Genomic DNA, 15,119 nt, shown 5'->3' with positions numbered 1-15,119 from the left:
TGCAGCTATTATAGTGTAGACCAAATTCTCTGTTGGGAAATAGTCTGTAGCAAAGTGATAGAATAGATAGGTTGCTGAAGCTGCCAATTAAGAGCAGTATGGGGCTCATTTTCAAAGCACTTATACTTACAAAGTTCCACAGGTTACTATAACTTTGTAAGTCTAAGTGCTTTGAAAATACACCTCCACGAATCCCAATGCAATTATCACTGTGAATTTTCATGGTGTATCCTTTAACCCTATGGTGCAATATACAATACTTGGTTGAAGATTAATTCTATCTATTCTGAAAAGGCAAACAATAAATTTGACACACTCAGATTTATACTTATATGTAAATGCATTAGGTTAGCATCAGATTATTTTACCTTACAAGAGAAGAGAATGTTGCTTTTGGCGATTCTGGTTTTTGATCCTCTACCAAGTCTAATGTTAACATACTAGATGTGGAAGTTAATGCATCTGCTAGGTTCTCTGCTTCATTATCTGAATGTTTCCGTGCTACTCCACTGGCCACTTTCACCTTTTTTGGAGAAAGATCATCTACAGGAGGTGCCATTCGACCTGTGACAAAGCAACGTGTGAAAACTTTTCTTTAACTTCTTAGAACATTTCTGAACAATTTTATGTAAATATTTGTGTGCTGAATAGCATTACTAATGTAGGCAACTAATATAATATAGCAAACGTACTTTATTTCAGATGCTATGAAGACAGTATGTGATTAGTAAAATTTTCCCCAAAACTTGAAATTTAGGATAGGGAGTATTGTTCCATTTTTATTGGTCTCGGATTTTGGTGTGTCCTTGGCTTCAGATGATATTGGGTGGTAAAGTTTAGTTTAAGTTGCATAAAGTGACAAGTCTGCAGTCTTTTGTAGACTTCAAAGTTTTCAAACTGTATTTCAAGCCCTTTTTATCTCTGTACGGGACTACTCTAATGGCCTGTGTGACTAATGCAAAGACTTCAGATTGCTCAGAACTCTGCAGCAAATATGATTTTGAGACAACCTAGGTGTGTTTTGGCCTCCTAGTTGTTGAACCAGCTGCACTGATTTCCTATTTCTGCAAGGGTAAAATTCAAGATCCTCACTTTAGTTTTTCATGCACTACAGGAGACATACTACCTGATCTGAGAATAAACTTTCTTGGTATGTCAGGGTTGCAGCTGAGGTCTAGCCAGGGGGCTTTGTTGTCAGTGTGCATTGTGGAACTACTGCAAAAATCATAAAACATTTTAAAATCTTCTTTGCTGTTCTCCCCATATTGTGGAATATGCTATCCAAGAAGATATTAGATCTTACTTGTTCATTTTCTTTTCTTTAGTACCTCCAGACCAGTAGAGACAAGCAGATGGAGATTGAGTGTGCAGCACCTCACTCGCCAGTATGTCAACCACAAGAAGAGCCAAACAATTCACACACTGCTATTTTGATTCAGGCTTTCATATTAAGTCATTTGGACTACTGCAATGTTCTCTATATGTCTCATACTGCCAAATTATGTTCTAAGCTTCAAATATTATAGAACATTACTGCCGTATTAATTTTTGGCCTCAAGGGATCAGACAGTTCCACTACTGCTCTGACTCTTTTTCACTGAATAACAATTCAGTCTCAAATTTTGTTTAAATTGGCCTGCGTAGTCTTTAAATGTTTGATGGTTTGAGGTACTGTATGATTTGGAGACCCACTGTGTTTAATTTTACCATCATTTTTGAATGTTAGATATTAAAACATTTTGGAAGATTTTGTTATATAGCTCCTCATTTTTGGCTGTCTCTTCCATGGGAACTCTGCAGCTCTTCTACTTATATTTTATTTTTCCCGAAAGAAATTGAAGTCTTACCTATTCAAAAATCTTCTGGTTTCATTGATTTTTATTCTTTCAGTGTAATTTCTTCGTTACCCGTTTTGAACCACTTATAGTGGGAGTTACACTTTTATTTATTTATTTTTTCGGGGGGGGGGGGGGGGGGGGGGGGGAGTTAAGGGAATGGAAAAGGAAATGGAACTTGATAGACCGCCTTTCTGAGGTTTTTGCAACTACATTCAAAGTGGTTTACATATATTCAGGTACTTATTTTGTACCAGGGGCAATGGAGGGTTAAGTGACTTGCCCAGAGTTACAAGGAGCTCCGAACAAACCAACAGAACTGTTTACACTTCCTCTTGGCAATGTCGGCTGGTTTTTATTTTTCATTTAATGCTCCTGCTTCTATGCCTACATCAACAACACGAGAAGTGTAGGACCCTTGCAATGGTGAATCCTAGGGTGGGCTCTGAACTGGTCTGGAGGAATAAAAGGAAAAAAAATAACAGATAAGATATAATTTCTCTTTCCTTATCATTCCTCCAGACTAGTTCAGACAAGACGGAAATACCAAAACAGTAACCTCACGAGCGTGGGGAACCTAAGTCCATGGATAACACCCAGCATCCAATCAGGACACTTCCTGCTGCGCCTGAACATCCAAACAACAGTGTTTAGCAAAAGAACCACTCTACAAATGTCCAGAGGTGGCAACAGACTACACTCTGCCCAGTAAGCTGCTTGCCCCCTTAATGGAACGTGTCTTAAGCACATGGAGAAACTGGCACCCATGGAGAATATATGCTGAAACAACAGACTTCTTCAATCATCTCAACATGGATGCCTTAGAAGCAGCCTCACTCTTTTGCTGGCCTCCAATGAAGACAAAGAGTAGGTCCAACCTGCGAAATTCTTCTGGCCTGTGGAGGTGCCCCCACAGCACTCTATGAACATCCAGCAGATGAAGATACTTCTATTCTGACTACCTTTGGCATCCCCAAAGATTGGGGGCACCATGCCTGATTCATATGGAGGAAATAACCTGAGGAAGAAAGAAATGAACCATCCAAAGAACTACATTGTCCTTGTGGAACTCCAGGAAGAGATCCTTATACAAAAGGGCCTGCAACTCAGACACGCCTCACAGAACAGACTGCCACTAGGAAAACCTTCTTGAGAGTTACATCCTTCAGAGGCACTGTTGACAGGAGCTGAAAATGACTGAAACAAGGCAGAAAAAACATGATTCAGATCCTAAGGAGGAACAATCAAATCGCCTAGGGGGGCAAAGCAACTTGACTCCCCTCAGAAAACAGACAACATCTGGACAAGAGGCTAATGGCTTTACCAAGGATCGGCCCAAGAAAACAAGCTAAGGCTGAAATGTGGGCCATCAGAGAAACCAAAGCTAAGGCCTTATCCAAACTGTCCTGCAAAAACTCTAAGACATCCAAAAGTGAAGCAAGAAGGGGACCACCATCTGGTTGAAGCACCGCACCTCGAAGATTTTCCAGACACAAGTATAAGCCATGGAAGTGGATCTATGATTAGAACTTAGCAAGATTGAAAATCACTCTGGAAGGATAGTTCAGAGCCATGCCCTCTTAAAAAGGCCGTAAGACAATACAGAAACGTACAGAAACGGATCTGGCATCCCCACTGGACCCTGACACAACAGTCTATTCAATTCTGGACACTGCAGAAGAGCCTCTACCATCAGACAGATCAGATCCCTGTAACAAGGACAGCTCAATCACCAGGCCTCCATGTTGCTCTATCCTCTGGATGGTCCTGTCCATTAAGGGCCAAAACGAAAACATGTACAGGAAAACAGATTCCAGCAAAGACTGAACCAAGGCATCCAAGCTTTCTGCCTACAGGTCTTTTTGACAACTGAAGAATCACAGCGCCTTGGCATCACTGTCACCATGAGATCCAGATCCTGAGTGTTCCTCTATTGTACCATCAATCTAAAGGCCTTGAGTCCCAGACTCTAATCACCAGAATCCAACGAATTTCAACTCAGGTAATCTGTCTGCATATTGTCCACTCCAGCTACATGCGCTGCTGAGATGTCTAGGAGGTGAGTCTCCACCCAGGCCAACAAAGATGCTGCCTCTTGTGTCACTTGAGGGCTCTTTGTCCCACCTTGACAATTTAAAAATGTCACATTGATAAAATCTGAACTTACTTATGCCACCCTAGGGACAGGAACGCTTGGATCATGAAACAGACTGCCCTGGTCTCTAGCCTGTTGATGGACCAGGTTGCTTCTTCTTGGGACCATGGACCTTGAGCCACTTGTAACATGCCGTGAGCTCCCCAACCTCTGACACTGGCATCTGTGGTGAACAGAATCTATTGCGGAGGCATGAGAGGCAACCTTCAGAGAAGTTGAGCATCCACCAACCACTAGGGCAGACTCACTCTCACCTCCCCTAAGGAATGGCACACCTGAAGGTCCTGCGAATGTGGAGTTCAACAAGGACAAGAGCACAGACCCACGTGACTAACCTCTATAGCAACTGCAATGGATGCCAACACCTGAAGGTAGTCCCATGCCTGCAGCTGGGCCACAGACAGAAGACGACAAAACTACTCCTGCAGCTTCCTGGTTCTGTCTCTGTAAGGAAACGCTGTGCCAGACAGGTATTGAAACACACTCCCAGATACTCAATCACTTGTGAAAGCACCAGTCTGCTCTCGACTCAGTTGACCACCCAGCCACGTTCTTCCAACAACTGAATTACCCTTTCAGTGTTCTGAGCACTCTCCCGTGTGGACTTCGTTCAAATCAAGAAATCATCCAGACAATGGTGAACAAGAATGCTTTCCCTGCATAAGGCTGCTGCCACAACGACCATCACCTTGGAGTAGGTTTCTGGGTACCATCACCAGGCCGAGAGGCAGCACAAAATTGCCAGTGCTGCCCTAGAACGGTAAAATGTAGGAAATGCTAATGGGCAGGCCTGATGGGAATATGCAGGTATGCTTCAGAGAGATCCAGAGAGGCAAGGAACATGCCCACCTGGACTGCCACTATTACCAAACAGAATTTCCATATGGAAGCAAGGCACCCAAAGAGCTCTGTTGATCCCCTGTAGATCCAGAATAGGACAAAAGGTGCCTTCCTTCTTGGGGATGATGAAATAGATGGAATATCTTCTTGTGCCCATTCTCTCTGTCTTCCAAGGAGACACCACAAAACAGTCCTGCAGAAGTCGTACAAACTCCAAAGCATAGACATCACTAATGACTGATCTCAAGGACCTACTGGTCCTCGTGAAAACCTTCTGTAGATGACTCATCATAGTCACCAGAGGAAGATACCTTCATTGCCTCCCAGTCACCCCTGCGACCACTCAGAAAGGACTGCACCCCTATGGAAATACCTCGGCATCTGCAAGGCACCAGCCCAACTCGGACAGTACCGATAAGTTCATGAAATCTGCCATAGGCCGAAAAGCTAGAACAGCTCCCTTGGACTTATCCTCCGGCAACCTGGGAACCCTCACTAGCTTGTCCAGGTCATCCTCGAAAAGAACCTGCCCTGGAAGGGGAGCAGGCTAATTCTGATGCCAGGTTCACAGACCAACAACGCCACCAAAGGGAATAGTGAGCCGCACCCAGAAGAGCAATGCTCTTGGAGGAGGAGGTCTGCCAAGAAGGCTGCACCCATCTCAATCCTGCAAATCTCAGGCCCCTGCAGACAGGCTGTTCAGTACCTGCTCCACTCAACAAAGACATACCTAGGCCACATAACTACTGTAGACTGCAGTCTGCAAACCCAGGGCGGCCACATCTAATACCTGCTTCAAACAGGCCTCCATCCTGCGGTCCTGAAGTGCAGCCATGCCTTCTACCAGCAAGGTGGTCTTTTTTTGTCACCTCCATGATTAGCAAGTCCACCTGAGGAAGCTTAAACTTTTCCATCTCAGCCGAGATCTGATAAATGCACACCACAGACCTGTCCACTTTAAAACTAGCATCTGGTGTTGCCTACTCTGCCGAGATTAGATCATCCACCACTCTATGCATGGGGGAAGGTCTGCGGGGGTGGGGGGCACTGCACACCCTCCATAAGAGGGTTCAGCTTCCTTTAATCCTGACTGGATCCTCAAATTCAAAGTTGAGGACAGAGACCACCTTGGTGATGAGCTCCCTGCAGCTCACCATGGTAGAAAATGTGCACCAGAGAAAGATCTTCCCATGGAGGGAGGCCCTCCCTCCATGGATGCTAAACTGCGCCCCCCTGGGATAAGTGGTCCTCCCTCCAGGACCTCAAAATCATAGGGGGCCCCAGCTAAGTCCTCCTCCCAGACAGGATCCCAGTCAAGATGCTGCCATTTTGAAATACCTGGCTCCTCTCTCAGCACCTCTGGCTCTGGGGGAAGGGCCAGCCGCAGGTAGTAAGCATTATACATAAAGAGGGCAAGGGAAATTCAAAATGTTGGCGGTTCCCACTGAAAATAGCCCCACTGCCATTTCAGTGAGTGATCTCACATGGCCACTCCTGGGGAACCTCGCAGAGAATCTATTCACCTCACAAAAGAACCACCAGAGTCTTCTATGCCTTGCTTGCCAAAAGAATGGCAGCAGTGTGGCTTGTCTAGCCGAGCTATGACCCATGGGCAAAAGCAGTACAGCACCCCCCTCTCCCCCACCTTGGAGCAGTGCAGGAGCAGCAGAACTGGAAGGCAAAGGCACTCCCTGAACAGTGGGGAACAGATTATGCATTGGGCTGTCTTTTTTTAATCAAATAACTTATTGGCACTCAAGGTTCCCTGACCAAGAGTATGAAAGGGGTACAACACAACTCGGTCAACTCAGGGGGAGGGGAGAATGAGTGACCCGCCTAGCCTGTACATAACACCCCATTTTAATAAGGTAATGCAAAAAGACTACACACATGAAAGGAAAGGAATAAACATCAAAACTTCCCCACCCCCTAAACCTGACCAACTGACCCCTCAGATGAGACAGGCTGCAAAAACACCTACCATTTGCTGAGACTGAGAAAATACTAGACAGTAAGGAGTTGAGCAGGCCACTTATAGGTTCACTTTGAAGCTGGTGTTTTCTCAGTCTCAATCTACTAGTAGGAGTGTATAACCCACTCATCTGAACTGATCTGCAGAAATAAGGAATGAAACCACTTAGTTTTATTGACTTAGGCAGTATATCAAATAAAATGAACATGAATATGAACAAATCAGACATCAACCAGGTGCCTATGCTTTAGCAACCTAGTGAAAACTGCTTCCATAGCTTTTGATATGTTTTCCCTGCTTATATGATGACTCTGTGACCTTTTTTTGTTTTGTTCTTATTGGACTTTACCTATACATCATATTAAGCTGCTTTTTTGTGTGATTGCAGTCTACAAATTTGAAAATAAATCCATACCTTTTGACCGTTTTCTTTTTCACTGAACATTTCAGAATGTACCGTAAAGCAAAACTGTTTATCTTTAACAGGTGTCCTCTGAGGACAGCAAAACATATCCTCACAAGAGGGTGATGGAGACTAAGCTGGAGAAATGTAGATACAACTTTTAAAGCATTTTTAGAGAGTACACTGCGCATGTGTGTGAATTCCCAGGTCAGAACGTTCACACAGATCCACCTTAGTTCTGTACGAGCCTACTACCAGAAGAAGCCTGGGGAGATGGGTGATTTTGTGAAGACTGACATCCTCTGGTCCTCTGAGAACACTGGTTACAGGTAGGCAACTTTGCTATGTCCAAAGACAAGCAGGATATGCAGTCCTTACAACTGGGAATCCCTAGCTACACATTACCTTGTAACCAAAAAATGGGAACATGAAACACAGAATGTTAATAGGCAACACCACATATGTGTTTTTGGTCAGTAACTGGCCTATACATTTCTTTCTTCTTTTTTTTTTTTTTTTTTTATAAAAACAACCTAGAAATAATAGAAGTGGGACCTCAGGGAAAGGTGTTGGAGTTACAGTCTAAATTTTAAAGAGATTCCAAAGAATGGATTGACCAAACCTAGAGTTGCACCAGGAAATCCTCCCTAAAGTAATAGGTATGTGAATGTATAGATAGAAGTTTGTGTCAAAGCCCTGCAGATCTCTTCCATGAAAGCTGGACACAGACACCACAGTAATACTGACATCAAGAGCCTTAACATAGGCTTAAGTAAAACAAGATGCAATCTGCTCTTTAAAGTGTAAATTTGGCTAAGCAGTCTCGGGTTTATTGACATCCAAAGAAAGAGTGGACTTTCTAAGGGCAGTAAGTATGCTCAGACATCTAAAACTCTTTTGGAAGCAAAGTCCTTGTAAGAAGCCTTTTTCATATGCAAAGGAAAACACACTATGTGTGCAGGAACTCCTAAAAAAGAGCCTTTTGGCCTTGTGCACCAGTGTAGTGGATTCCACCTTTTGGTAAAGGGGAATCTGTATTTATGGACAAAGTGATGGTATAAAGGGATTGATCTGTTACTCGACTGTTTTGAAAAGAAGCAGAATGAGGTGAAAGTGTTTTCTTTCTTTGTTCCTCAGGGAAGGTCAACATAGGAATTGGGTGGGACCTTCCTCCTTTGTTTCACTACTGACCCCGGTAGAACAAAGGGTTAATGAGGGAAAGCTCCTTTTTAAAAGCTACAAGATCTGGAGTTGATTTGCATATAATTTACCTATAGCCAATGGAAGCAGCTCATTTGCATATATATATAGACTACTGATAAATAAGCCAACTTCTTGGTGTAGATGAAATATATGTATAACGTTGACTATTTTTTTAAAAAGCGTGTTGTCCTAGATTCTGTTAATGATTACTGAATGCTTCTGTGCCCTTTGCCCTTGCCCAGAAGGCTAGAGAAGTCAACCCCAAGAGGGAAAGGACTATAAAAGAAGGAACCTATGTCTTCTGAGTCCTGGTGATACAGAGAAGATACTTATCTGTAGCAGGTATTCTCCGAGGGCAGCAGGCTGATTGTTCTCACAGATGGGTCGACGTCCACGTCGGCCCAAGAAGCGGCAATTTTGCAAGCAAAAATAAAAATAGTTTTTGCCCAGAGTCTTTTGGCACGTGAATCACGTGCACGACTTCCCGCCCGTCGCATGAGCATACCCCTTAGTTAAGTCAAAAAGCAAAAAGGAAACCAGTAACAACTCCAAAGGGGAGGTGGGCGGGTTGGTGAGAACAATCAGCCTGCTGTACTCGGAGAATACCTGCTACAGGTATCTTTGCTTTCTCTGAGGACAAGCAGGCTGCTTGTTCTCAAAGATGGGATATCCCTAGCATCCAGGCTCACTCAAAAAAAATAAACATTGGTCAATTGGGCCTCGCAACGGCGAGGACGTAACATAGATTGAACTGAAACAATAAACAGCTGAGAGTGCAGCCTGGAACAGAAGAAAAAAGGGCCTGGGGGGTGGAGTTGGATTCTAAACCCCGAACAGATTCTGCAGCACTGACTGCTCAAACCGACTGTTGCGTCGGGAATCCTGCTGAAGGCAGTAGTGAGATGTGAATATGTGGACTGATGACCACGTTGCAGCCTTGCAAATCTCTTCAATAGAGGCTGACTTTAAATGAGCCACTGACGAAGCCATGGCTCTAACATTATGAGCCGTGACATGGCCCTCTAAAGACAGCCCAGCTTGGGCATAAGCGAAGGAAATGCAATCTGCTAGCCAATTGGAGATTGTGTGTTTTCCATTGGCGACTACCCTCCTGTTGGGATCAAAAGAGACAAACTAGGCGGACTGTCTGAAGGGCTTTGTCTGCTCCACGTAAAAGGCCAATGCTCCCTTGCAGTCCAAGGTATGCAAACTGCTTTCACCACGGCGGGTATGAGGACGGGGAAAGAATGTTGGCAAGACAACTGACTGGTTCAAATGGAACTCAGACACCACCTTCGGCGGGAGCGTGCGGAGGACTACTCTGTTGTGATGATATAAGGTGCATTTACTACTAAGGCCTGAAGCGCACTGATCCTACGAGCTGAAGTAACAGCCACCAAGAAAATGACCTTCCAGGTCAAGTACTTCAGATGGCAGGAATTCAGTGGCTCAAAAGGAGCTTTCATCAGCTGGGTGAGAATGACATTGAGATCCCATGACACTGGTGGAGGTCTGACCGGGGGCTTTGACAAAAGCAAACCTCTCATGAAGCGAACAACTAAAGGCAGTACAGAGATAGGCTTACCCTCTACACGACGATGATAAGCACTAATCGCACTAAGATGAACTCTTACTGAGTTGGTCTTGAGACCAGACTCTGTTAAGTGTAGACGGTATTCAAGCAGGGTCTGTGTAGGACAAGAAAGAGGATCTAGGGCCTTGCTGTCACACCAGACGGCAAGCCTCCTCCATTTGAAAGAGTACCACCTCTTGGTGGAATCTTTTCTGGAAGCAAGCAAGACTCGGGAGACACCCTCTGAAAGACCCAAGGAGGTGAATTCTAAGATCTAAACATCCAGGCCGTGAGAGCCAGAGACTGGAGGTTGGGATGTAGAAGTGACCCCTTGTTCTGGGTGATGAGGGTTGGAAAACATTCCAATCTCCACGGTTCCTCGGAGGACAACTCCAGAAGAAGAGGGAACCAAATCTGACGCGGCCAGAAGGGAGCAATCAGAACCATGGTTCCGCAGTCTTGTTTGAGTTTCAGCAAAGTCTTCCCTACAAGAGGTATGGGAAGATATGCATACAGGAGGCCCGTTCCCAAATGGAGAAAGGCATCTGACACTAGTCTGTCGTGGGCCTGAAGCCTGGAACAGAATTGAGGGACTTTGTGATTGATTTGAGTGGAAAAAAGATCCACTGAGGGGGTGCCCCACGCTCGGAAGATCTTGCGGGCTACTCACATGTTCAGTGACCACTCGTGAGGTTGCATTACTCTACTCAACCTGTCAGCCAGACTTGTTTACACCTGCCAGATAAGTGGCTTGCAGAAACATGCTGGGATGGTGCGCCCAAAACCACATCTGGACGGCTTCCTGACATAGAGGGCGAGATCCGGTGCCTCCCTGCTTGTTGGTGTAATACATCGCAACCTGATTGTTTGAATTAAGATGATTTGGTTGGACAGCCGATCTCTGAAAGCCTTTAGAGCATTCCAGATCGCTCGCAGTTCCAGGAGATTGATCTGAAGACCTTTTTCCTGAAAAGGACCAAGCTCCTTAAGTGTGAAGTCCATCTACATAAGCTCCCCACCCCAGGAGGGATACATCCGTCCTCAGCACTTTTTGTGGCTGAGGAATTTGGAAAGGACGTCCCAAGGTCAAATTGGATTGAATCATCCACCACTGAAGGGAATTCCAAAAGTCGGTGGACAGTTGGATCACATCCTCTAGATCTCCCACAGCTTGACACCACTGGGAAGCTAGGGTCCATTGAGCTAATCTCATGTGTAGACGCGCCATGGGAGTTACATGAACTGTGGAAGCCATGTGCCCCAGAAGTCTCAACATCTACCGAGCCATGATCTGTTGAGATGCTCGAGCTGTGGACATTAGGGAGAGGAGGTTGTCTGCCCTTGCCTTGGGAAGATAAGCTCGAGCTGTCTTTGTGTTCAACAGAGCTCCAATGAATTCCAACTTCTGTACTGGGGTGAGATGGTACTTGGAGTAATTGATCACGAAGCCTAGTAGTTCTAGCACCTGAATAGTCATTCGCATGGACTGTAGAGCGCCTGTTTCCAAGGTGCTCTTCACCAGCCAATCGTCGAGATAAGGGAACACATGCACTCCCAGTCTGCATAGCGACGCTGCTACTACAGCCAGACACTTTGTAAACAATCTGGGTGCAGACGCCAGACTAAAAGGCAATACACGGTACTGAAAGTGATGAGTTACCATCCAAAATCAAAGATACTTCCTGTGAGCTGGGAGTATCAAGATGTGTGTGTAAACATCCTTTAAGTCCAGAGAGCATAGCCAATCATTTTCTTGAATCATGGGAAGAAGGGTGCCCAGGGAAACCATCCTGAACTTTTCTCGGACTAGAAATTTGTTCAGGGCCCTCAGGTCTAGGATGGGACGCATCCCCCCTGTTTTCTTTTGCACAAGGAAGTACCTGGAATAGAATCCCAGCACTTCTTCCCCTGGTGGAACGGGTTCGACCGCTTGGGCCTTTAGAAGGGCGGAGACTTCCTCTGCAAGTATCTTTTTGTGCTGGGAGCTGTAAGAATGAGCTCCCGGTTGGCAATTTGGCGGTTTGGATTCCAGACTGAGGGTGTATTCTAACCAGACTATTTGAAGAACCCACCGGTCGGAGGTTATGAGAGGCCAGCTTTGGTGAAAAAATATCAACCTCCCCCAACTGGCAAGTCATCCACTATGGACATTTTTACTGAGGCTATGCTTAACTGGAGCCAGTCAGAAGCCCGTCCCTTGCTTTTGCTGGGGAGCTGCAGTGGCCTTAGGCGCACGCTGTTGACGAGAACGAGCACGCTGGGACTGAGCCTGGGCAGGCTGCCGAGAAGCAGGAGTGTATCTACACCTAGGATAGGAATAGGGAACACTTCTCTTCCCCCTAAAATACCTCCTAGATGAGGAGGTAGTAGCAGAAGACGCCCGGGGGAGAGAGAATCCATAGCATCATTATGCTTCTTGATCTGGTCAACTAGATCCTCTACTTTCTCACGAAAAAGATTATCCCCCCAGCAAGGAACATCCGCCATCCGCTGCTGGACCGAATGATCCAGGTCAGAGACACGCAGCCATGAGAGTCTGCGCATCACTATGCCTTGAGCAGCAATTCTGGATGCTACATCAAAAGTATCAAATGTAACCCTGGCCAGGAATTTTCGACACGCCTTCTGCTGCCTGACCACCTGGCGAAAAAGCTCAGCCTGCTCCAGAGGGAGTGCGTCAACCAAGCTGGACAGTTACCTTATCGAGTTCCACAAGTGGATGCTCGTGAAGAGCTGGTATGACTGGATCCTGGCGGCGAGCATAGCAGCCTGATACGTCTTCCTCCCAAAAGAATCCAAGGTCCTAGCTTCTCTGCCTGGGGGCGCCGAGGCATAGTCTCTAGTACTCTTGGCTCTCTTGAGGGTGGAGTCCACCACCATGGAATTGTGAGGTAGCTGAGACTTCATCAATCCAGGTTCACCGTGGATCCGATACTGGGATTCAGCTTTTTGGGGGATCAAGGGGTAGATAGAGGGAACGACTAGTTTCGCATAAGGACTTAAGTACATAAGTACATAAGTAGTGCCATACTGGGAAAGACCAAAGGTCCATCTAGCCCAGCATCCTGTCACCGACAGTGGCCAATCCAGGTCAAGGGCACCTGGCACGCTCCCCAAACGTAAAAACATTCCAGACAAGTTATACCTAAAAATGCGGAATTTTTCCAAGTCCATTTAATAGCGGTCTATGGACTTGTCCTTTAGGAATCTATCTAACCCCTTTTTAAACTCCGTCAAGCTAACCGCCCGTACCACGTTCTCCGGCAATGAATTCCAGAGTCTAATTACACGTTCCTTCAGAAAGTTATGCAAAGGAGCCGTTACAACCTTTCTAGGTGAAGAAAGATAATCCAGGACCTCGAGCATCTGAGCCCTGGGTTGATCCTCAACCTCCATAGTGAAAGGAATAGCCGTAGCCATTTCCCGGACAAAGGAGGTAAAGGACAGACTCTCCGGTGGAGATAATCTCCTTTCTGGTGGAGGGGAAGGTTCAGAGGGAATCCCATAGGACTCATCCCATAGGACTCCTCTTCATCCCATGAACACTCCTCTTCAGTATTGGACAAGACTTCTCTCAGAGTAGTCCTAGACTCAGCCTGCCTCGGCGCCGAGGAACGATGTCCTCGATGGTGATGTCGAGACGTCAACGCCCATCTGGACTGCGGTGAATCTTCCTCCACTGATGTAGAAGGGGAGTCGACCTGGGTGGCAGCCGACATCGATGCCGCAGGGAACAACAAGGTCGGGGACCTCACCACAGGCAAAGGGCCAGACAACGCTGCAGCAGATGGCATGGAAGGCACAAAAACCCCCGACACCGAAGCAGACTGACACAGCAATCCTTCCAGAAGCTCTGGAAGCAGGGCCCTGATGTGTTCATTAAGAGCCGCCGTCAGAGAAGGCTGCGGGGTCGGTGGAGCAGGCGGTGGCAGAATCTGTCGAGGTTCGGGAGAGTTTCCGTGCTGCTAGGAGACTGACGCATTGGCACCTCCTGTGTAGAGGGGGAGCGATCCTCTCAGCGCCGACGCTTCTCGGGTGCCGATTCCCTTGACGTATCAGAGCTCCTGGCACCGTGTGTCGAAGGAGATCGATGACGGTGCATCTTTGCCTTCGCTCGACACCAGTCATCAAAACTCCTCGGTACCAAGGACGTGGAATCCTCACACCTCCTTGGGGCCAGGTCCGACGAAGGTCGTCCCAGGGGGCCTGCATAACAGAAGGCGTTGAGACAGGTGTAACCCATTCGATGCCTCACTCTCCCAGCGTGGGTTGGTCTCTCAGCAGCCATTACCTCTCCTCCCGACGTCGATGCTCCTGTTGATGTCGACGCTGATGATCTCGGTACCCATGTTGATGTCGAAGGACCGGACCGAGCCCCAAAAAGCTTTTCACGTTGGGCTTCTCGAGACACTTGTGTCCGTTTCTTCATACAAAGATACAGACTACAAGCGGCTGGGCTATGGTTGGGCCCAAGGCACTGGATACACCAGGCGTGGGTATCGGTACCTGAGGTGGTCCGGTTACACAAAGTACAAAGTTTGAAGCCGCTGGGTGTCTTCGATGACATGGAAGGAAAAACAGCTTCGGCGAAATCAAACAATGCGATTGTGCCAAAAAAGGGAAGGGCACAAAAAGGGAGAAAGGCCAGCCATGTCGAAAAGAAAGTAAACTTAAAATAGGGGAAAAAAATACTAAAAGAAACTACAGGAACATTTTTTTAAGAAAATGACTAAAAGAACTAAGCATCAGACTCTGTTCCTGGGCCAAGAACGAGGAGAGCAGAAAAAATCCTGTCACCTTGTCACGGACAAAGAACAACTAAGGGGCACGCTCGCACAACGAGCAGGAAGTCATCTGCTCATGAGCAGTGAGCGTGATTCACACGCCAAAAGACTCTGGGCAAAAACTCTATTTTTGCTTGCAAAATTGCCGCTTCCTGGGCCGACGCAGACGTCGACCCATCTGTGAGAACAAGCAGCCTGCTTGTCTTCGGAGAAATTATTTTATTTTAAAATTTATTAAAATTTTTCAGAAATACCAATACTTCCAGCTATATAAAGATAACTCAATGTGAGGCATAATACATTCCAACAGGACAAAGAATAAAGAAGGGCCTTGTTTCTTATAGTCGTCCCCAG

The 15,119-nt window shown here is 46.3% G+C and overlaps 1 protein-coding gene across 1 annotated transcript in view; it reads right to left on the bottom strand.

Moving 5' to 3' along the window:
- The window catches only part of PHF3 (PHD finger protein 3), a 264,231-nt gene that overhangs the window by 74,337 nt on the left and 174,775 nt on the right, over positions 1–15,119 (bottom strand). The window contains 1 exon segment of the mRNA XM_030199001.1: positions 369–564. Coding sequence (XP_030054861.1) covers positions 369–564 — 196 coding nt within the window.

This window comes from Microcaecilia unicolor, chromosome 3 (assembly GCF_901765095.1).
Source record: "Microcaecilia unicolor chromosome 3, aMicUni1.1, whole genome shotgun sequence".
Taxonomy (NCBI): Eukaryota; Metazoa; Chordata; class Amphibia; order Gymnophiona; family Siphonopidae; genus Microcaecilia; species Microcaecilia unicolor.
This window is presented reverse-complemented; position numbering and strand designations above follow the sequence as displayed.